This window comes from Bactrocera neohumeralis, chromosome 5, assembly GCF_024586455.1.
Source record: "Bactrocera neohumeralis isolate Rockhampton chromosome 5, APGP_CSIRO_Bneo_wtdbg2-racon-allhic-juicebox.fasta_v2, whole genome shotgun sequence".
NCBI classification, from domain to species: domain Eukaryota; kingdom Metazoa; phylum Arthropoda; class Insecta; order Diptera; family Tephritidae; genus Bactrocera; species Bactrocera neohumeralis.
Genome location: NC_065922.1, coordinates 24,041,475 through 24,065,138, shown reverse-complemented (window position 1 = coordinate 24,065,138; position 23,664 = coordinate 24,041,475). Strand labels below are relative to the sequence as shown.

Genomic DNA, 23,664 nt, shown 5'->3' with positions numbered 1-23,664 from the left:
AACGCTGCATTTTGGGCTTGCGAAAATGTCTGTCCTGACTCTCCAGGTGCTCGGAGACAACTGACCAGCCGCTCGTTCGTTAGCTAGAAACGCCCTCTACCGAATCCAGTCGGTGCGCGCACGCTCCAAAGTACAGTCGCGGCGGAAGAAAATCAGTTCTATTACTTTCCGAACAAATCCTGTTCCTTGGAGGTCCCAAAAAATGCCGACACACCTTTTCGACAAATAAAACCGGATTCCGCTACTCTGGAGCAAGCTGGCCAGGTACAGTCCACTATTTTAACTATTTGCTGGGCACTGGTGTAAACCAGTGGATCTATGTTTCGTCGACCCTCACTTTTTCCAATAATAGAACAGTCTTCGTTTTTTTCTAGCAGGTTGAACGAGTGCAATCCTCTATTTTGACAGTTCTTTGGTGTTCCTCTGATAAGGTAGTTTGGCCGACGGTAACGAACAGACGCAGGAACTTCTTCATATTGCGTTTTAGCGGTGTCAAACTCTGCTGCGGTTTGGGCTTCAGTTGAACTTGTTGTCCAAGGTCCCAGACCCATCGCAGCTTACTCGTAGCCATTATTGCATGGAGAATATATTATCGCACATAGTCAATTAAGATACCTATTATCTCCACCACGATTATGTACGATTATCAATGGTCTGACTAAACGAGTTTGAACTTGTGTTACCTTATTCTCCGTGAAAGCTCCGTGGGCACTTGTATGTGGCTTATGAAAAACCATCATGCGTCCACATTTATATTCCTAAAACTTGCGTTTTGAAGAAAAAGCCAAAATAATTGCATTCAAATGCTTTTTGATTTCACCACGTAGTTTCCCTTCCAAGAACAAGAGTCGAACCACCGACGAATATTGCTCTGTTTTCCATTTTTATAAAATCCACGGACACGCTAGCTTCCGAAAGCGGTAAAAGCAGACCAACAAGTCCAATTAAGTTCAAATTTTGACAATAGTCTACTACAAGAATTTACTACATAACATCAAAGCTTTATGGATAGCGGCGCCACCTGGCGGTGAAGCAAATATCGGACCACCCTCGTAAAAGAAAGTTGAGTGGGTTCACTTTTGCTTCTCATATTTTAGCCAACCAAATGATATGGTATACTTTTTGGTTAAAAATTCACGAAGCCAGAGCATACATTTATACATATATATATACTCGATTACTTATATTTTCACCCACAAATTTTTCTGAGTTTATTCGATAGTTATCCGAAAAATTTGCATATCACATACTTATAAGCTGCTACGAATTTATGCGCATATGTACGATATATATTTATATTTCTGTATAAAAGCACATTCAAGTGTTTACATATATATTTTCACTCAAAAATGCAGCGAAAATTTGTATACACACACACACACAGACAATCCCTACTTTGCTACGTGTCTCAGTTGCGCTTCGGTTCACCTTTAAAGCGCGCTTACACCCTCTTAAATGTCGTTGGCCATTTTGCATGTTTGTGAAAGCCGCTCATAGCGTCACACGCTGTTCATGTTTTTCTTGTTTTTGTTATTGCGCATAAAACCAATTTACATTACCTACGGCTTGATAACGACGCTCACCTCTGGTTTTCCACCGGTTTTCGAGGCCAAAATGAAGAGCTCAAAGTTAATTTGCACCAAACAAATTTCTCAACGTTCAACACCTTCAACTGCGCCAACACCGAGACACACACGCGCGCCTACCTGGTTGCATTGCGTGTTTCTTTACAGCGCATAGCATACTTTCAGGCGCTGTTGTCTCATGCCCGCACATTTTCGCAGGCGCACAGCTAAATCTGCTGTGATTGAGGTTATAATCGACTGTCGGACAGACCGTCGCGCTACTGGCCTGGCGTAAGAGCAAAAACAAAATCAAAATGAGTTTGTGTTTGTGTGTGTATGTGAGTTAGTGAGAGCGTAGACGAGCAAGTCAGCGCGTGAGTGAGCGAAAGTACGTGCATGGCCGCGCTGTCAGTTGGTCACATTTCAATGCTATTTCGGTGGCAAGACATGCAATGTTCAATATGCCACACACACGCACACATATACACAGAATGGCAGGCCCCAAAATAACAGGCCGACATGCTAAATACTGCTGCTATCGCCCGTTGAGTCTTAACTAAATGTTGGCTTAGTGGATCCAAAAGTACATAACGGCATGTATATGTACTTATATAAGGAGATGAAGAATTATAGTCAACGCTGTCCGTCCGCCTTGACTATATCCATGCGCTGACTAGCTTATTTGCTCGCTTGTTTGCTTGCCTGCTTGTGTGAGTCCACTTTGCCAGCTACTACACCGTTGCCTGCGGCCCGAGCATGCAATCGTTGCACTTTGATGTTGTTGTTGTTATTGTATTTGTTACGCTGTAGTATTTGTTTTTCTGCAATTGTTGTTGTATTTGCTGTTTTGTCGTTGTTGTTGTCGTTGTTGTTGTTGTTGTGGTTGTTGTTGTTGTTACTATTGTATTTGTCATTGTTATACTGTAGTATTTGTTTTGGTGCATTTGTTGTTGTTGCATTAAGTTTCAGTTGTTGTAGTTGTTTCGGTTGTTGTTGTTGTTGTATTTGTTGTCGTTGTCATTCTTACACTGTAGCATTTGTTGTTGTTTTTAGTTTTTGTTGTTGTAGTTGTTTCTGTTGTTGTTGTTGTACGAAATTGCATGCCGTCCTAGTGACCCAGTTGCAGTTTATTAACCCCTGCCATAAATTCGATTTAAGCGAAAGTCCACACTAACACCACCATATGGACGGCGCATGTTACACAAACAAGCTGTGTGTGCTTCTTTTATAATAACAACAACAACGATTACCAGTATTCGCTGCAACAGCCCACCGTTAACAGAAATTTCCTCAACAGCCTCGCCATCCCCGAGAACTTGGCACCACCTTCAACGCTTAAGCGCTTCCTCTACCAATTTTAGCCACCTTTATGCAACAACACTTCAGCCTTACACACCACTGCATCAGCGCGCATATGCATGCATATACATATATATGTATGTGGATATATGTATGTGCTGCACTTATATGTTTAAGTACTAAGTGGTAGTTGCTTGCAAATGGGTTGTGAGTAAGTGCTGGTGCATGGCATGTGTTAACCCCTGACGGCCTCAAAGTGGGCTTGCCACCTGCACACATGTATGCGAGTGTTTGTGTATGCGTGTGTATGTATATAAGGTGAACTTTCACATACACGAGTGTGTACATGTATTTGTGGTGCGCATTGCTGGTGTGAGTGGCACACAAATAGGTTGCAGAAAACAGCTGTGACAGCAACAAAAGTAACAACCACAACAACAATAATAATAGCAATAAAGATAGCAACAACAACAACTAGAACAACAAAGAGAGCATAAAAATTGCAAAGCAATCGACTATTTGTCAGTCTGTCTGTCTGTGTGGCGTTATCTGCGTTTGATTGCAGGTAATGCACACATTGTACATACATAACGGTGCATTTATACGCTGGTATTTGTATTTGTATTTGTTTATTTTTGTTTGCAATAGCCATTCAAAAGGAATTTCAGCACCGAAATAACTTGGCTTAAAAATATGTGCCGACAAGCCTCAAAATACACAAGCGCCTACTGTTCACACATACATACATATATAGACATATAATATATATGTATGCACACACATATTATATATGCATATGTATATGTATGCGTTTGCAAAGAGTTTAAATGGGGAAACAAATAGGGCATATCATGGATAAGTATAGGCGTGTGCCTGCATGCACTGCTAGCTGCACTACATCGGCACATACATATGTATGTATGTGCTTGTGTATGTATTTGTAATTAAAATCAGCTGCAAATTTGGCACAATATTTCCTTCATTATCCAGTTCCCAGCAGGTAAATCAGCATTATATATGTTTGGTTGGCCCTAACAGGTTTTTTAATTGGAACAATTATTTACCGTAATTGGATTTTGGTTGAACCCAATAAATATCCGTATATGTGATGTAGGCAGCTAACGGGATATATTGTGGCGCTAAGTAGATTAATAACTGTTGTTAAATATTTATTATGTGTTTGCAAAATTGGCAAATATTTAATTATTATTAGCATGTAAACTAATTAATATTCACTGTTGTGTAAATACAGGCTGTGCCGTGAGTAAAATTTATTGTGAATTTGCATTGTTTCAAGTTTCAAATAGAATTATCGATATATAATTGGATCAGAGGTATCAAAACTGTGGTAATAAGCAATATCCGTAATTCTTAAAAATTTATTAAAAAAGCTTAATTTTTTTTAAGATCGAAAAACGCTTCCGCAGCCCCCCTACAGCCCAGATATGGCCCCCGGTTTTTTTTTATTTCCTTGTCCTAAAAGGTCGATGAAAGGCAAGCATTTTGAGATGACAGAGGATATCCACGCCTTCAATGCTTGCATCTCACGCTGGCAGCGCTGCATCGACGCAGAAGGAGCGTATTTTGAAAGTTTTTAAAGAATTGTAACGATTGGTTCAATAAATTTTTTTAAACCGACTCAATCCTATTACTTTTCGGACAGCCAAATAAGCAGTTAAGCCAGTGTAAACAATTTGCCAATGAGCTCTGAAGAGGAAGTAAAAGAGGAAAAGTACTGTATTAAAGTTTTTACGAAATGCTTCCGATGGTTTTAAATTCATTGGAAGCAAAACCAATCGTGACGATTATGAAAAAAAACTGTTAATTAATTTTTGACCTTAACTAGTTCCTAGTTAACTTGTTTTTTAATTGTTGACCGTAACTAGTTACTAGGCAACTAGTTTCAAAAGGAAATGGTCCAAAAGAAACTAGTCCCGAAAGTAACTGGTCCACAAGTAACTAGTTCCGGATGAAATTGGTCCAAAAGTAACTGGTTTCAAATGTAACTACTTTTAACTTTTAACTAGTAGACTAGTTTTTAAGTTTAAAGCTTTATAAAGCGACTCCGAATGGCTGAAACTGAAGCCTGTTTTATTTCTAAATATACTTAGAGATCTGAAAATTGGACTTAGATTTCGAAGCAAGGACCAAATAGAAGGAGGTGATCCACCAATCATCAATATACATATACGGCTTAAACGTGCTCAGTGGAGCTCTGATTTTTATAGGAAGATGTCATAAGATAGGAACTTGCATAAAGTGCATTCGGCGATTTTTACAATGAATGAAAGAATTCATTAAAAAATTTCCATAAAATTTTGCTTGAGGAATCAAATTTCTTGTGCTAAAAGATTCAAAATGTTTGAAAAGGCCTTTGGTGATAATTGTTTGGCGCGAGCAAGTGTCTTTCGATGGTATAAAGCATTCAAAGAGGGTCGAGAACGCGTTGACGAGAACCACGTCCAGGACGGCCATCAACATCAACTGATGATCCGACGTCAATAAAATAAAGGGATTGGCGCTTAGAATCGACGATTAACAGTTAGAGATCTTACTAACATCATTGGAATATAGGAAAAATCAGTGAAAACCATTTTAAAAAATCATTTTGGCCTAAGAAAAGTGAAAGCACGATTGGTTCCAGACTCACTCAATTTTTCAAAAACACAGTGTTGCGTTAAAGTTTGTGAAGCAGTGCTTTCCGACTATCAGGAGTCAGTTTTTCTCGAAAAGCTGTTTTCAGCATCGTTGAGAAAAATTTCTCCGAAATGGCTAAATCGATCGACTTGATGATATTTAAACAGGACTTCTTAGATCCATCTGCCAAGTGAGGAATGAAGGAATATGATTTTTGATAATAATTTCGATTTTTAGGTCACTCTCAGGTGAAATTTTTTGATAAAAACCACTTTTTTTGGGAATCCGCCATTTTGTCAAAAATTAAAATTTTGACTACTTCTTTAATCATTACCAGTACTCATGCATATTAATAATCATTTTTGGTTTTTGCATATAAGGTAAAGAAATGGGGTAAAAAAATTAAGTAGCAGAAATATCTTTGTCACCGCAAAAAAACTTTTTTTCGGAGGTCTGTCTGTAGATCGACTACAGGAACAAGAGGAGCCAAAATTTTTCAAAATAAATGGGTGATTATTAAAATATATTAAATTTGTTGATTAATATGCCTCTTCAAAAAAAAATTATAAAAAACAAAAATTCCTTTTCTTTAAACGTTTCTGCTTATATATTAACGTGTTTTTCTCTAAACTAAATTCGAATCGGCGGGAGCTTTTGAAAGTCTGCTATTCTGTTAAATTTTACTTTTCTTACAATCAATATAGCAGTGGAATTGTTAATGAAATCTTTTGTTTATATTAACTAATTATGCGTAAATATATCATAAAAATGTTTATACATTTCCTGAGGTAGTTTTCTGTAAAAAACATCCTAAAAATCATCTCTTTTAGGCGGTCCCACTAGATCGGCCGCTTAACTCTACAATAAATGTTATAATGAACTTTTCTAGTATTTACATGATTAAGAATAAATTCTGTTAATCTACCAGAAAATTCCTGTTGTTCCTCTTGAGCACACTTTAATGACATTCTATGAGGGTTTTTACTTCAATGTAATTTTAATAGTTGCCAATTGAACAATTAGTTAATTACTCAATAAATTGGCTAATCGAGAACCGTGCTAAGTGTTGCTGAAATATTTTAATAACTCCATTATGAAAGGGCATTATACAAGTACATATATGTAAATGCAGCAAATAGAGAGCCAGAAGATGATTTTAACATCTCTTGTGGATCGACTCAATTCATTTCAATCTAGTTATAGGATATTAGGAATATTATTAAATTATATTGGAGGTTATAACAAGGCTACTTGCCAAATAACTCAAGAAAAAAGTCGTCGTTTAGCCGCTTTATTTAGCTAGTTCGGATCCTTTTCTTTCAACTAAAGGGGGTATTCTGGTTTAGAAGCCCAAATTTTAGGTATTTTTTTGACGCGATAAAAAAAAATCAAAAATTATTTTGACTATCCATTTTTTTACATGCTTTTTATTGATATTCTAAGAATACAAAACATAAATAATATAAGAAAAAAAATTAAATTTAAAAAAAATGCAGGTCGGCGAAGTAGAGACTGATGAAACAATGCCTTGTCCTGGTGTGCAAGATATAAATCCTTTCCGTGACCTAAAATGAAAATTTATGCGAAATCCGTGAAGAGTAAAAGTGTAGTTATCGCACTACGAAACGTTTTTGAAAAAAAAATTTTTACAAAATGCTGGAGGTTTGAAAATAAAAAGTTTCGTATTTTCCCTGTTTTTTTTGTGGTTCGGAATTTTTTAAGAATAAAAAAAAAATTCTTTCGAAAGCTCTTCGTAGTGCGATACTCTAATGTATAAGAAAGCCCTGTTGAAAATTTATGACTTATGAGAAAAACGAGTTTAAAGTTTGAGAACTAGTCGCGCGCAGTCGGAGTCGGAGTCACAAAATGAGCTGTAACTCGGAAAATAATTTGAATTTCGAAAAATCCTCTTAGAGACATTTTCTTGAAGGATTATACTATAAAAATATGAAAAAAATCGATTTTTCCGAATTTCTAAACCAGAATACCCCTTACATATTCCCAGCCGATATTAACTCCAGCTTTTTGATTATGCATAAAATGTTGACATTTTTAAAATTCGATTGATTGATTGGAACTCTGAAAAAAAATCGAATTTTTCGAATTTCTAAACCAGAATACCCCCTTACATATTCCCAGCCGATATTATTCCAGCTTCTTTGGATTATGCATGAAAATGTTGACTTTTTAAAATTCGATTGATTGATTGGAGACTCTCATGCAAAATCGCTTTAAGCAGCTATAATAGTAATTAAAGTCTTCAACAGATTTTTGCACATTAAATAAATGTATATGACCATCATTTCAATAATTAGGGCATACTAGTACTTTTGAACAGCATCATCAACCATTTAGCGTACCAAAAAAAAAGCTGGCAACCCTTCTCAAAAATGCTAATAATATGTAATAAAAACCCATTTCGAACTATATTTTTTCCTTCGTTTATTGCTCTCGACCAATAACCTTTTCAATCCAATATTCATTAATACATACACATGCATACACATACATATGTATACGCAAAAGTAGCAAGTTTGCTAAAATTATTGCTGTCAGAACAAAGCTTCTAATCACTTTTCGGCTGAATTCTGCATTTGTAAATTTTCTAAGTACTTTCGTACCCTTTTCAAATTAGAGCATGCCTTTCTGAGAATTAACCCAATAATAAGCAAACTGTGTATTTAGGACAGAAATTCCACAAATAGTTATTAATTATCGTTTTTAGAATTTCTTAGACAAGAATGAACATTAAAGCCTAAACATACATATATATATAGTATGGTTGTAAGTCAGTATGTAAGTACCTCGGTAATGTTTGCTTAAAAATTAATTAATCAGACTTAGACGTTAAAATATGGTTTGAATTTGGTTTGGGTAAGGAAATGAAGAATAATTTTTTTGGGTGATTGAACTTCTCAAATTTTAATAAAGCATAGGAAATTATAGAGGTGGTCAAATTTTGACTATTTTATTATTTCATAGGTTTTATGACATTTGTGTCTAAATATTATTTAACACATATAGTTATCAGGCGGTTGCATTTTGCGCTATTTATTTCAACAGTTTATACTTAGCTGGTTTATGAAAAAATATTAGTTTAACAGGTTAGGTTAGATGGCTGATCACAGATCGCACGTGGACTACGCAGTCCTTTGTGAGGCCATAAAAAAAAAGAAAAACTCCTGTGTACGAACTTTTATATTAACCGAACGCTTAGTAACCAATATAAATTGTACAGGCGTTTAATTTACATTCTTGCCAGCTCGGAGGCATGTCTGAGGGTATGCGCTATCAAGTGCTTAAAGCTTCACCTCTCAAACGCGAGACAATCAAGAAGGAAGTGTTGAGTTGTTTTCACCTCATCTTCTTCCGTATAGCCTCTGCAGTTGGCGTCTGGTATGATTCCCAGCCTTACTGCGTGAACGCCAATAGAGCAATGGCCCGTTAAGAGCCCCAAAACTAGTGAGAGGCTAGCCTTACTGAGGGCAAAGACATCACTAAATCTTTTGCGATCGATATTGGACCAAATGGCTTTTTCGACAGCGCATGTAGCGATGGTGGCCCAGCGCTGTCTATCTTCCACGAAACCCAGCTATCTAGTAGTAGGACACAACAGGATACGGGACCACCGATTCGCTTCCATTGTATCGATGGTGGTTCTGTGATGACTTTTCTTAATTGCTTATTAGCACAGTTCCTGCGATTTCGCTGCCCGCAGTTTCCTGCGATTTCGCTGTGGCCGGACAGCCATACCAATGTTATCACAAAGACACTCAATAGCGAAGTTAGGCACTCTTTGACCAGCCCCGAACGTACTGTTAATGAATTCAAGGCAAGTATAGCCGCACAGCTGCCTGAGTGGAAGCACTGGCTGCACTCCGGTGCAATAAATCTACTGTTGTCTTAATGGCTGTAACCTCGGCCTGGAAGACACTGCAATAGTCAGGAAGTTTGAAGCTTGATATCCCTCTCCTCCAACGACTTTTTCCCACCCAAAATTCTATCGCTGCTATATGGGTAGGGAAGGAGTCGTCAGAGTTCGATTTGGCGACTTCATGATCCAAGTGGTCCGATGTGAAGTCAAAGTGAGTGAGGATTTCCGAGTGTTCCGACACTTGTTCTTTTAGAAACCCAGACTACCTGAGTCTGATGACAACTTTCGCAGCTATCCACCTTTCAGCTATGGTAACGGGCAATATGTGCAAGACAGTTTAACATATCCTCACAAGAATAGTCTCGCGAAGTCATATCACATGATCTTGATATGGTTCGTCCGAATGAAATGAAGGTTTCAAAAACTGTAAAATATATATGTTATAGATCCCTCCTAACCTTAGAACTTCCTAACAGAGATGAATTAAAACTTATTTTCGAGAAGAGTGCTCACGATCATTTTCTTTCACAAGTTTTGGGAATAAAATCTATACAAACTTCTCTATAGAACAATCGACAGTATACTCTATCACGGGAATCAGCCCTATAACCTGACCTCAGCTCGACTTTTCAATGCTTATTAGAGCAAAATATTTCATATTTGGTTAAAAATTAAAATATTTTGATCCTTACAAATTCAAAAATTATAAATGATCGTGAAAGTGTTCCTTATCTAAACAATGATCTTCACTCAAAACGAACGCACTTTAATTTCTTACATATCAAAGTAATACAGTCTTGCAAAAAAAAAAATGTCTTCCTGGAATGCAATTGGCCTTTATAAAAATGTATTTAAATAATAAATCGGTCTTCGCATCATCGCCAGATTATAAAATATCACACTCACGCTCAGGTATTGCATAAAATACCCATTTAAGGTATTTAATTATTTTTATTTATATTTTTTTTTCAAAAATAAATCAATTAATTTCATACACATCACTTTACTGACGTGAAAAAATATCGCTGATCACTGCGCTATAAAGCATTGCAGCAACCAAATAAATACAATGCAATAACAACAACAAAAGTTGCGCATTCCCGAAAACTGCAATGAAATGCAAAATTCGCATTCACCAACGTTTTGCTCCGCTTGTACACATTTTTATTTCATTGCTCTCCTATTTTCTTTTACATTCTTTATGCTCCGCTTCAGCCAAATGAAATGTGCAAATCAAATTATTAACGCCCCACCAATTTGTTTATGTCGAATTTTATTTTTAGCGCAAATATTGATATTGAACTGCGTATGACCGGCAGCTGAAATGTGCAAATGCCATGTGAATTTTTGACTGATTGCAAAAGTCGAATTGTGCTAAAAATGTATGAAAACAATGTAGAAAAAGTTTCGCTCGCCACAACGGAAGCATTTCATTGCAATATCCGGTGTGGCCAGTTTATGGAAAAGCTAAAAAAATAGAAAAAATAACCCAGCATTCGCCGTGAAAATTTAATGAGTGATATAAAAATCTATTGCCCCATGACTGATTGATGAATTAATAATGGCAATATGGTTTCACCAAGGCAATACAACCGCAGCAAAAACTAAATGGCAGTGTAATGCCGAAGAAGTTTAATTTTTTAGAGTGAAATTTAAAACTGATGACTTCTGTCATTGAAATATGTCAAGTTAAGTATTTTCAACTGGTTTTCTGCATGCAAATCAATAAAAACCCAAAAGTTAGGTTAGGTTAATCTGGTAGGCCAATAAGTCACGCATAGACCACTTTTGGTTCTTTGCGATACCAGATGGAGTTCAGTTGCTAGGTCCAAGAGGAGTAGGCATTCTTTGGGATGCCTGCGCTTGACGCGAATTTTAACAGACTCTGCGGGCCCACAATCGCTACTTCTTGCAGTGTATCATGCCGTGAGGACCTCAGATGCTTACAGCGTAGTCCTGTCAATGCAGGACAAGTGCACAAGAGATGCTTCATTGTTTCTCTGGTACCCTGCTCTAGACATTCCCTGCAGTCTTCTCGATCTGTCAGCCCCATCCTGCGGGCGTGTCTCGCCAGCAGATAGAGCTACTATAATACCCTTCAAAGGTACATTTCTTATAGCAATTATTGTATATATCCAACGTAAATCGGGTTTTTTAAGCGGGATTAGTTCACGGCAAAAAGATGGACATGGTTAATCATTTATATAAGAATATACATTTCAGACTCTCTGTTGTTTCTCTATGGGTGTTACACACTTTGTGAGAAACTTAGCATGCCTCGTTCAGGGTATAATAAGTACTTTATCTTCCACTTGTTACGATTTCTAAGTATGCAAAATTAAAGAGATATATGTATATAGTAGTGATGTTTATCAAAATTTATACCTTACAGATCACTTATTGGAGAAAAAATCATAACCTAAAATTTGTTTAAGTATTTATTTTATATTATTCCATTTCTTTGCAAGAAATTTATTCTGAAATACTAAATTAGAGTTACCGATATTCCAATATCTCCTATATTTAACGGATTATTTGATTTATGGAAAGAAGTGGCAACTCTTCTGAATAATATGTCCGACAGTGATTAAAACCTTGAACATGTTTAATTTGTTACCCATATTACAATATTCATATATATTAAATATTATTTTTCATGATTTCTTTATATTTAGAAGGTGGCAACCCTGCACAAAAATATCTTTAATTTAGCAGACTTAATGCTACGCAAACCAATATTGAAATTCTTATTTTTTTAACCGATTCATTTGAATTATTTTTTTCCACAGATGGCAACCCTATTTAAAGTTACTTTGTAAGCTTAAAACTGCTTAATTGGATACCCTCATGGTAAATTTTCATTTATTTTGTCAATTTGGAATAATGGGGCAATCTTTCACAACATTTTCAGCCCTCAAACTACTGAGAGTAATGTTGCAATGAATTAAATTATCAATTTTTGGAAAAAAAATTTTAAGCAGCTGGCAACATTTCCAAAACATGGGTTGAAAAAATGTCTAAAATATGCATTTGTTTCTATATATATTTTTTTTTAACGGGTGGCCTCCCTATAAAAATATTTTTGCAGCCTAGCTTTTTTAAAGCATTTCAATTTATTTTTCAAATTATTTATAAACATATTATAACAACTCAATAATAGAAAATAAAACTTCGCAAACAAAATTTTTAACGCAATAATATTTTGAGACCCTTGATTTTTTTTATATTCATATATTTTATATTTTTTAAATTCATTTACAAACATATGGCAACGCTGTGCAAAGATATTTCCAATAGAAAAGTTTTGAAATTCGCTCACGTTTTAATATTTAATTTATACAAAATATTATTAGGTGGCAACACTGTGCAAAAAAAATTCTTAAAGCCTTTGTGTTTATTTACATTTCATTATTTTTTTTCCAATTTTACAAACATATGGCAACGCTGCGCAAAATTAAATTGAACAGAAATCGTTTTAAACTCGTCAATAATGTAATATTGAAGGCATAAATACATACATACATACACACATACATATACATAAGTATTTTAACAATAATTAATAGATCAAAAAAATATTAATAGGTGGCAACACTCTGCAAAAACAATGACTAAATTTTCCTGAGCCGCATGTGTTATTTACACTTTATTTTTTTGTTTCAATTTTACAAACATATGGCAACGCTGCGCAAAAATTAATTGAACAGAAATCTTTTTAAACCCCTCCATATTATAATATTGAAGACATACATACATACATACATACATACATACATATGTTTTTTAACAATAATTAATAGATCAAAAAAATAATAATAGGTGGCAACACTCTGCGAAAAAATTACTTAAATTTTCCTGAGCCGAATGTGTTATTTACATTTTATTTTTCTGTTTTAATTTTACAAACATATGGCAACGCTGCGCAAAAAAAAATTGAACGGAAGTCTTTTTAAACCCGCCTATATTAGAATATTGAATTTATATGTATATTTTAACAATTTAAAAGAACAAAAAAAATATTATCAGGTGGCAACGCTCTACAAATTTTTAACCAAATTTTTCTTGAAACTCTTTACCTTATGGTACATATGTATTTTTTCTTTATTAATTATGTTTTTCAAATTTTGAATAGGTGGCAACATTCCGATGTTTTTCTATTCTAAGAATAAACTTAAATTTTGTTGAATCCCTTTATATAATTTATATATGTATCTATTTTAACATTTAATAGAACAAAAAAATATTATCAGGTGGCAACCCTACACAATTCTGTAACGAAATTTTTCTTGTGCCTGTTCACTTTATAGTGCATACTTTTATTTCTTTATTATATATTTTTCGTTTTACAAATTTTGAATAGGTGGCAACCTCCTTTTTTTTATTTTGAACCAACTAAGAATACATCGAAAATTACTAAAAGTATTGAAATCTCTTTTGGTTACACTCTGGTACCGCTTTGCGTTCGTTTCGGAATAACGTTTGTAACACAATTTTGTTGCAGTTGACCAATTTAACTTCCTTAAAAATTTCTAGCTCAATAAAATTGTAGCTCGCCTAACTGACATAATTCTCACAGAGTTAATAATTTTTCTCTGCTTTAAGCTTTTTTTCCTCATTAACTGCAACTTTTCCATGTCTCTTCGGTAAAAAACGGTAAGCGTCGACAATACACAAACTCGCTTACTTTACTTAACAGCAGCGCTATTGTCAATAAGCCGGTTATTTCACGTGAATCCCTTACAATCGAAACTCCTGCAATTTTCTTAAGTGTCGCTTAAGCTGCTCGAAACTTTCCCAATTAAAAAATTTCCAGAATATTTCCGAAATGATTGAATAACATACTTTGCTTGCATAAGTGCTCCGCCAGCTACGGAGCTATGATGTGCTACAACAATAAAATGTACATGTACACGCTCGCAGCACACAGTGGGAAAGTGAATGCCTTTTTTACACACTTTGTTGCCCGTTGTCGTTGTTGTTACAGGTGTTGTTGTTGTTGTCGCCCCGCCCTACGCCGCCGAGCGCACACATATCGAGCGATTGCCATGCACTTTCCATTTCCAATCAATTTCTATATGCCACATAGATGCAGGCACACATACATACACATACACATACAAATATATGTATGTGTGTGAATGCAAGTGTGTTGCTGAATGGAGTTCATTCGTTTGTCGCTTTTATATTCCGTTGTTCCTGCATTCTGTTGCACGTTTGTTTTGGTTCTTTATCCGCCCAAGTCAAGTGGAATCGACAGCCACAGAATGGCAGTAGAAGAAGAAGAAGCAGAAGAAGAGGAGCGTTAATATCTCGGAAGCCACAATGCAATCGAGCAGCGAAGTCGGAAAAGAGCAGAAAAGTTGCAAGCCAAACACACACACACATAGGCACTTACAATATACACATGCAACATCGTAAGAGCATGTGGGGCGAAGGTGCATGTGGCGCAGGTGACGATGGAGGCGGCGAAGGAAGTGTTGCTGTGACTCCTGTAACAGCTGGCCGACTGACTTGTGCACCAACCACCACCCACCAGCGCCACACGTGCAATTCGCGGGTAAAAAAAAATTAAAAAAAAAACCAAAAACACATAAAATACAGCCAAATGCGAAGACACAAACAAAAACAAAAATAGTGTAGCAAAAACAGAAAACACTGCCACACGACGATGAAACGCCTTCGGCTGGAGTGCAACACTGTGCCGTGTGGCGTAGCGGGCATAAGGAAACGAGCGCTGGCGAACGCCTCCTTCGGGTGGCTAAGCACAAGCCGACTGCGAAAGGAGAGAGGGAGAAGGGGCCAAATGGGTGGCTTCACGCGCCGTGCAGCAGTGTGAAGGGGCGAATCTGCTACGTTTGTGAGATTCATCGTGGCGTACGAAACGACGGAGGAATCAGTTCAGTTTGATTCTGTTCGGTTGAGTTGAGTTCAGTTGCAGTTTGTTGTCGCGTCGGAGAGCACATACCAAAAAATTTCGGCAACCAAAAACGGATTAAAATTTTTGAATGATTTTTTTTTAAATAAATTTTATTACGCAAAAACAAAAACAAAACAAAAACAAATAATAATAAAAAACAAAGAAGACGCTGCATTGGATGTGTGAATGAAAATCTGAAAAAGCTACACACACACGACTACATTGATAATATTGAATATTGGAACGCACAACGAATCGTAGCACAAACACGCACACACATCTCTTTACTTATGGAATTAAACGCATAAAAATGGCACGCACATCTACACACGTACAACATATTTATTAATAAGCAAATATAAAAAGCGAAAATTTATGCATAAATACACACACACATGCATGCATCTATGAGTGTATGTGTGGCACAAAACAACATTGACAGCAGCACAAAAACGTTAAACACAACATATGATACACCGATACGGAGCGACAATAAATATTAATCTTAGCGTGTAATACAAATTCGAAGTCGACAGCATAAAAAACACGTTGCCATAAAGGTAAATTAAATGGTGATTTGGTAATTTGAGTGTAAGTGTGCCAGCAGACAGCAATAACGGTATTTTGCAAGCATTTGGCAGACTTGGCAATGCGCAATTAAATATTGAAATAATTGAATATTAACAGTCTATTAGCGATAAAGAATTCAAATAAAATGCATAAAAACAGAGGAAATTAATTAAAATAATCTGATGTAAATATAAGAGAAGATAATATTAGATAAAATTAACAGAAAAATTATTTTAAGCTAAACGGATTAAAAAGTGCAAAATCATATATAATATCCTGAAAGAAAATAAAACAAACCGAATTGATCTAATATAATACTCTAATTTAACGGTGGAAATATGTTTATTATTGAATGCTTACTCAAATGTGAAGTTACGTATACGCCCCAATGTCATATTTGTATTACTACTAATAATATATATAGTACAAAAGGAGTAAAAGTTATTAAAAATATTAAACAAATATTTTAAATTACATTTAATATATAAATATTATATTTTTTTTTAACTTTATATATAAAAAATTTTACACATTAAAAATTATTTTTAAAATTTTGTCAAAACCATTTTTTATTTCTTCTTATTTTTAATTTTATATTTTAAAAAAGTTTACATTTTAAAAAATTATTTTTAAAATTTAATTAATTTTTAAAATTTTATGTTAAAACCAGTTTTTAATTTATTTTAAATCAAGTGTAGAGCAACCGACTCTGGTGATGATTTAAGTATTAATAATTGGCTTAAAAAGCAGTATTTACGAAATAATGTATAAATCATACTGGCTTGTACCGAAAATTCGATTAAATCATAAATTTAAAAAAGCGAAATAATAGAAAAATAATTTTCAATTGCATCATTTAGCCGCTAAATTTCAATGCAAAAAAACGAATAATATTAGTAATAACAATAGTTGAAATAATATAAAAAATAGGAAAACAAGTTTTTTAGGTGTTAAAATAAATCACACATCAATAAAATTAATAAAATATCTTGTAAAATTAAATGTAAAGTAATTTAAAGAATAAACACAAATTTCCCAAATACTGTTAGTGTGATATAAAAATGGAACAAGAGCTTCTATTAAGTGAAAAAAAACTCTAAAAATTTTTATAATAATATTTGTATTACTAGAACAATTTTTACAACACAGGCAGCACTCAGTCAACAATTTCTTGCTTGAAATTCGTTTTGTCTGCCATACCACCAATGGTATTAATTAAAAATGTTGGAAAATGTTTGAAAATTTCTAAAGTGATCTTATATTCAACTCGTTAATATTACTATGAGAAAAATAACTGTTAGTGAATAAAAAATTATCAACTGGCTGTTTCTTGCAAATGTTCAATTTAACAATTTTACTAGAAAGTAATATAATATTTAAGAGGTTATATATAGATAGAAGGCCGAAAAGCGATTTTTCCAGATTTTTTTTGAGAAAACTTTTAAATTTATTGATTCAAAATTTGAATACATACATACATACATATTATGGTATCTTTTAACTGTATTTTAAGACTTAGTATTAGTAAAAATATTTATTTGAAAAGGAAGTACAGCTGATCTCCGGGAGCTTCTCTCTCAAAATACGGGGACCACAATATCTCTGATGATTTTTTGAAAATTCTAACTGTATTTAACCCATTGAACACTAAAAAATTCAATATAATTTTTATTAAAAATTATTCAAAGTTTAAATAAAAAATTATTTGGCAAACATTCAGTATAATAGCGTATAATATAAAAACAAATTGTTATCTATTGAAATTTTATACCTGTAAAGGGAGCGTATACGTAACTTCTTTAGCGAACGCATTTGATATGGCATACGGGGCGTATAAGTAACTAAGATTCAAACGGACACCGAAAGTTGAATACTTAAATAAAAATTATAAGCTCATTAAATTTTTTCATGAAAATTTAAGCCAATTTTGAAAAGATTATATATTAATTGTGTAAATAGCTAATCGTATTTTTATAAAAATAAAAAAAAAATTTTAGTTTAATTTTTTTAATAAAACTAAAATAAAAAAAAAATAATTTAAAAATATTAATGCAGATAATATATAAATTTTAATTAAGTTCTAAAATAAAATGATTTTCACGTTAAACCGATCAGTATTTTACTCCTTCAGCTAGAAGGAAATTTAAGAGGTTGCATGGGTTTCCTCGGGTAAAAAACAGCCCTTTTTCAACAATTTTTTCTCCTATAAAACATTAAATATTTTTTTTTGAATTTTTCATTGTTACAAACATTCACTACTAACAAAGAAATTCTGAAATTTTTAGACAAAATATATTTTAAACTCGGCCATTGGACATCATTTCCGTTGAGTCTTTAAAAATTGTATCTCAAACACTTGTTTAAAATTTCATGAAGACCGGTTGAGTAGTTCTGGAAAATCTTGCCAACCGACTTCAAAAACTCAGTTTCGAGAAAAACGCGTTTAAAGACGGCACATTTAGCCTAGCTAGCCTCGTGCGCACAAATTCTCAAGGCTGTATCTTCGTAACTATTACTCAGATCAACTTGAAAAAGTTGATTTTTTGAAACCCGTAAACCTATGTAACCCCTTAATGCAGATTATATAAAAATTTTAATTAAGTTCTATAATAAACTGATTTTCACGTTAAAATGAAGAGCTAAAATGATAGAGCCAGCTGAAGGTAATTTAACGGTCGACAATTTCAAATCCACGATAAAATCGTATATAATTTTAATATTGTGCCAAACTATCAAAAAAATAGTAATAATACTATATTTAAAAATATTAATAATTAGAATAAAACACAAATAAATAAAATAAAAATAATAAAATTATGTTAATATATTCAATTTTTTTTGAAGGAAAATATATTAAAATATTGCATAACAATTGATAAACTATGTTCATAAAACAAATAAAAAATATAAATTTATTAAAAAATTGTATAAATTACAATAGATGACATAGATTTTTATTTAAACATAATTAATTAAAAATTATTTGCCAAAGTAGTAAATGTTATTTTATTACTTATATATAATTTTGGTTTTTTATGTTTATAATTTTGTAAAAAATTTGCTTTTAAATTTTTTATAAATTACGAATGAAGTTTAATTTTTTTAAATTTTTGACATTACAAATTTCAAAAAAGTCATTAATAATCAAAATTATATTTTTCTTATTCGGTAAATCTCAATTTTAGTAAACTATAAAACAAAATTTAAAAAAAAAAATTAAATCGGCTTAAAAATAAAATCAAAATTAACATATGAAAAATAAAAAACTGACTTTTTAATTATAAACAGTAATAATTAAAAAATATAACGCAAAGAAAAGAATTTAAAATATATTCAAAAATAAAAACTCAAATAATTTTCGTAACTAAAATTATTATTTAGTAATAAATATTAACAAAAAAAACAAATATTTTTAACCAATCGCAGTTGAAAAGTCACAACTCACCTAATCACCCTGTATTTTTAGAAGAACTCGGATGCTACTTTATGTATATCCACACACATCAAAACTGAACAATCGACACAATTGCATTTCAACGAGACTTACAACATATCAAAAGCATTACGAGCGAAAAATAGAAAACAAAAACAAATGCAAAGCAGATTAGAGGAGCATAGCGGAGCGATAGAGGATAAATAGCAATTAATTGCGATAGTTTTACACATCAGAACACTTTACAACAACTTTGCAGCGAAAACTAATAACAGCGAAAACTTTTGTGACGACAAAAACAACAGAAAAAACGCCAGCAGCAGCTGAACTAAGAGCTGGCAAACGACGATAACGATAACAAGAACAATAGCAACAACAGTAACAACAGTGCTAATAATAAAGGCAGCAAGAGCAATTGCAAATCAAACAACGACTACTTCTAATCCTTCAAGAAACACGCACGCACACACACACACACACAAAAGCCACACACACAAACAAAGCTGATAAACGCATATCGAAGAGCACAAACACACACAAACAAATTCGCGTGAGCGACCACACCCACACATACACGAATACACGGTAAACACGCACACACAGATTCAAATACAAATAAGTGTAAAGCGGAGCAGCTAAACCCGCACAACAGCTGGGCTTCGGTTGGGTGTCGGAAAAACTTATCCGTTCTTGTTCGTAAAGTCGCGCTAAGTCGCGTCGCAAAGCCACAAAACTGGAGGAGCACGGCAGCGGCGGCGGTGTCGGTGGCGGTGGTGGCAGCGGCAGTGCGATGAGTTCGAAAGTCAGTTCGCTGGAGGAGAAAGTGAAACTCCCGCCGACGGAGACGATAAGCCGGTGTTATCAGCCACCAGGCAAGAATCGCAAAGTCATACGCATCCTCACCGTGGCGGTGTATGTGCTGTGCGTCTCGTTGGCGGCGATTATGTTGTCGCTGTACTACATCTTTATTTGGGATCCAACTATTAGACCCTTTGTCACTAAGGGCAACCAATGTGGTAAGCCACTGGAAATTTATAACACACAATTCATCCGCAACACTTTGTGAAACTCTATTTTGTAATTTGCTATGCATGAGTGCGGTGTGCGGATGTTGTCAATGTGAGCGGGGCTGTGAGGGGGTTTGTGTAGGGCGGTTGTCGGTTGTCGGTTGCGTGTATGCATTTCGGTTATAACATGATTTGCTTACAAAGCATTTCATTTACGCGACTGAAACGTGTAAGTAATGAGAAGTCGGTCGCACAGTGGTGTGCTGTTGCGAAATTTGGTGGGAAAAATTTTTATTTAAATTTATATGGGTGGAACTTACTGTACTCTCCAATTTATTGTAATTTATAAGATCTAGCTCGACAGCTCGAGCCATTGTGTATAATGTTAGATACTGAGAAAACTATATTTAATTTAAATTATAATTTTTTTCAGATAGTAATCCCCACCAACACAGTCCCTGGTAACGCTGAGCGCATATAAAATGATAATAAAAAATTTACTTTTTATTCCCGCAATTCATATTTTGGTAGTTCATAATTTATACAGAGATCTGTCAAAATAGATTATTATTTGAGATGAATGGTATTCCTCCTACCTTTTCAATAGGTCTATGGTTGGTTACTTATTTATTTATGTTTCATTATGTCTTACTGAAATCTTTAAGAGAATAGTCGTGAGGACGATGTCACAAAAAATATAAAAACAAGAAAAAACGTTAACTTCGGCTGCACCGAAGCTAATATACCCTTCACAGGTGCACTTATTTTAGTAACTATGTGTTCAGTTTATATGGAAGCTACATATATGCTATAGTAATCCGATCTGAACAATTTTTTCGGAGATTATATTATTACCTTAAGCAGTAATCTATGTCAAATTTCGTGAAGACACCACTTCAAATGCAAAAGTTTTCCATACAAGAGCTTTTTTCCGATCGTTCAGTTTGTATGACAGCTGTATGCTATACTAAGCCGATCTGAACAATTTCTTCGGAGATTAGGTTGTTGTCCTAAAAAATAACCTGTGCCAACTTTTGTGAAGATACATTGTCAAATGCAAAAGTTTTCCATACAAGAGCTTTTTTCCGATCGTTCAGTTTGTATGGCAGCTATATGTAATAGGGGTCCGATATCGGCAGTTCCGACAAATGAGCAGCTTCTTGAAGAGAAAATGACGTTAGAAAAATTTCAAAACGATATCTTAAAAACTGAGGGACTAGTTCGTATATATACAGACGGACGGACGGACGGACAGACGAACATGGCTAAATCGACTCAGCTCAACATATTGATCATTTATATATATACTTTATAGGATCTCCGACGCTTCCTTCAGGGTGTTAAAAACTTCGTGACAAACTCATTTTACCCTGTTCTTTTTTGTAAACTTTTTTTTTAAATTGCATTTAATAAATAAATAAAAATAATGTATATTTAAAAAATTTAAATATATTATAATACTCCTTCGATTCCTTTGCCTATCTCCACAAGCACCTCCGAAAACTGGTATCTGACAGTAAAGAAAATGATTATCAAAAGTCTTATTCTTTCGGACATTATCGTGCGAAAATTTCAAGACAATTGGTAATGCCTTTTCGAAGAAGTTTCTTCACCTACGCTGTTGTTTGGAGAGCAACACTTTCGAAATTTTGCGATACGATTAGACTAAATTGGAAAATTCTTAACAAACGACCTCATATTCAAAATTATTTGCCGAATCAAGTTTAAATTTTTGGAGATTATTTTCAAATATATGTCTATTCGATATACTATATATGCAGAAAAATATATATCGTTATAACCCCTTAATACCAACAAATCATCGAAATGAAACAAAATAACTGAATGAAGCGTTCCCACAGCAATAGGATCTACGATTTTTTCCGGTCAAAAACTGTTAACTCAATAGCATTAATGTTTTCTGTCACTGATTTAAGGTGCCATAGACAAGCAAGTTAAATAGAGGCATAAATTGCCTAGATAGTCTTACTAGGGTCGTGGTAATCGCCTAAAAACCGCTTTTCAGTGCAAACATGTCTTCCTGTGGCGGCCATTAGTGCTTAAACGGGTAACATGGGTCACGCTGCCTACCCCATTCAAGTAGTAGTAGTAAGTAGGGACGTGGAAATCGCTCAAAAATCGATTTGCATTGCGTGTGGCGGCCATGGATGCCTGAATGGGTGACTTGAATCACAGTGGCTCTCAAACTCCAGTTGCTATAGAGAAGCAAGTTAGATAGAGGAATAAATAGTCTAGATAGTCCTACTAGGTGCGTGGTAATCGAACACAAGTGTTCAAATGGGTGACTTGTGTCACTCTGTCTACCTTATTCAAGTATCTACAGAAAAGCAAATTTTAAATTAGACTCAGCAATTTTAATTATAAAATAATTATTTTCATTTTCAGTACCAAATACTGTTTATAAAATGAATTTTTAACACCAGTGCTTGTCTTTTTCGGATCAGTTTTTTTTCAGTCTGTGTTTTATTTTTCCACAGAAAATTAGATATTTGTCTAAGAGCTTATTATCAAAGTCTATCCTTTAAGTGGTTACATGTACTACAAAATATTAAATATTTTCTGTAAAGATTAACTACCAATGACGAACTATTTATGATCTAGAATAGTAAAAACAATCTTCATATTATCAAGTTTTTTCGAGCTTCTTTGAGATAATATTTTCTAATTAATTTCTTTCTAGTATTCTGTATATTACACTTTTTACTGATATCATAATCCCCTTTAAAAGGAAAATCAGTATTTCCCAATCCTCCTGTACTTGTATTTGATTCCAATCCTTCAGTTTATATGGGAACTGTATCCGAAGATTTTGACTATTTACTTAGATAATAACCCTGCCAAATTTCGTGAAGATATCTTCTCAAATGAAAAAGTTTTCCATACAAAGACCTGATTCCGAACGTTCAGTTTGTAGGACAAATGAGCAGCTTATTGGAGAGAAAAGAGCGTGTGAAATATCTAGATCGAAGGTCTACATTAAGGGTTTCTCGGGTAAAAAACACCCATTTTTTAAAAAATTTTTTTTTAATAAAAAAATTAAATATTTTATTAGAATTTTTTTATTGTTACAAACATACACTATTTAAAAAGAATATCTGAAATTTTTGAAAACAAAACAATGTTTTAAACTCGACCACTGCGACGACTTTTCCGGTGACCTTTAAAACCTTAACTTAGAACTGGGACGAAGGGCAAAAAAAACTGAAAATTGGATTTTTGGCAGACATTTTTACAAAAAAAATTAAAATTTCGCGACATATTTTTTTCAAATAGTTGTAATCGAAAAAAATCCTTCGTCCAAGTCTTTAAGATTTGTATCTCAAAGACCTGTATAAAATTTC

The 23,664-nt window shown here is 33.9% G+C and overlaps 2 protein-coding genes across 4 annotated transcripts in view; one reads left to right on the top strand and one right to left on the bottom strand.

The window, feature by feature from the left end:
* The window catches only part of LOC126760736 (synaptic vesicle glycoprotein 2B), a 64,422-nt gene that overhangs the window by 23,454 nt on the left and 17,304 nt on the right, over positions 1-23,664 (bottom strand). The window lies entirely within an intron of this gene.
* LOC126760737 (ras guanine nucleotide exchange factor P) overlaps positions 1-23,664 on the top strand; it is a 48,372-nt gene that overhangs the window by 14,950 nt on the left and 9,758 nt on the right. Inside the window, exons 1-2 of one of the 3 annotated variants that reach the window (XM_050476602.1) lie at positions 15,362-15,852; positions 19,332-20,311. The exons of 1 other annotated variant lie outside the window; for it this stretch is intronic. In XM_050476602.1, coding sequence (XP_050332559.1) covers positions 20,086-20,311 — 226 coding nt within the window. In that variant the 5' untranslated portion in view covers positions 15,362-15,852; positions 19,332-20,085. Of the gene's footprint in view, positions 1-15,361; positions 15,853-19,328; positions 20,312-23,664 lie in introns of those variants that run through there. One more of the 3 variants, XM_050476601.1, reaches the window with a different exon arrangement.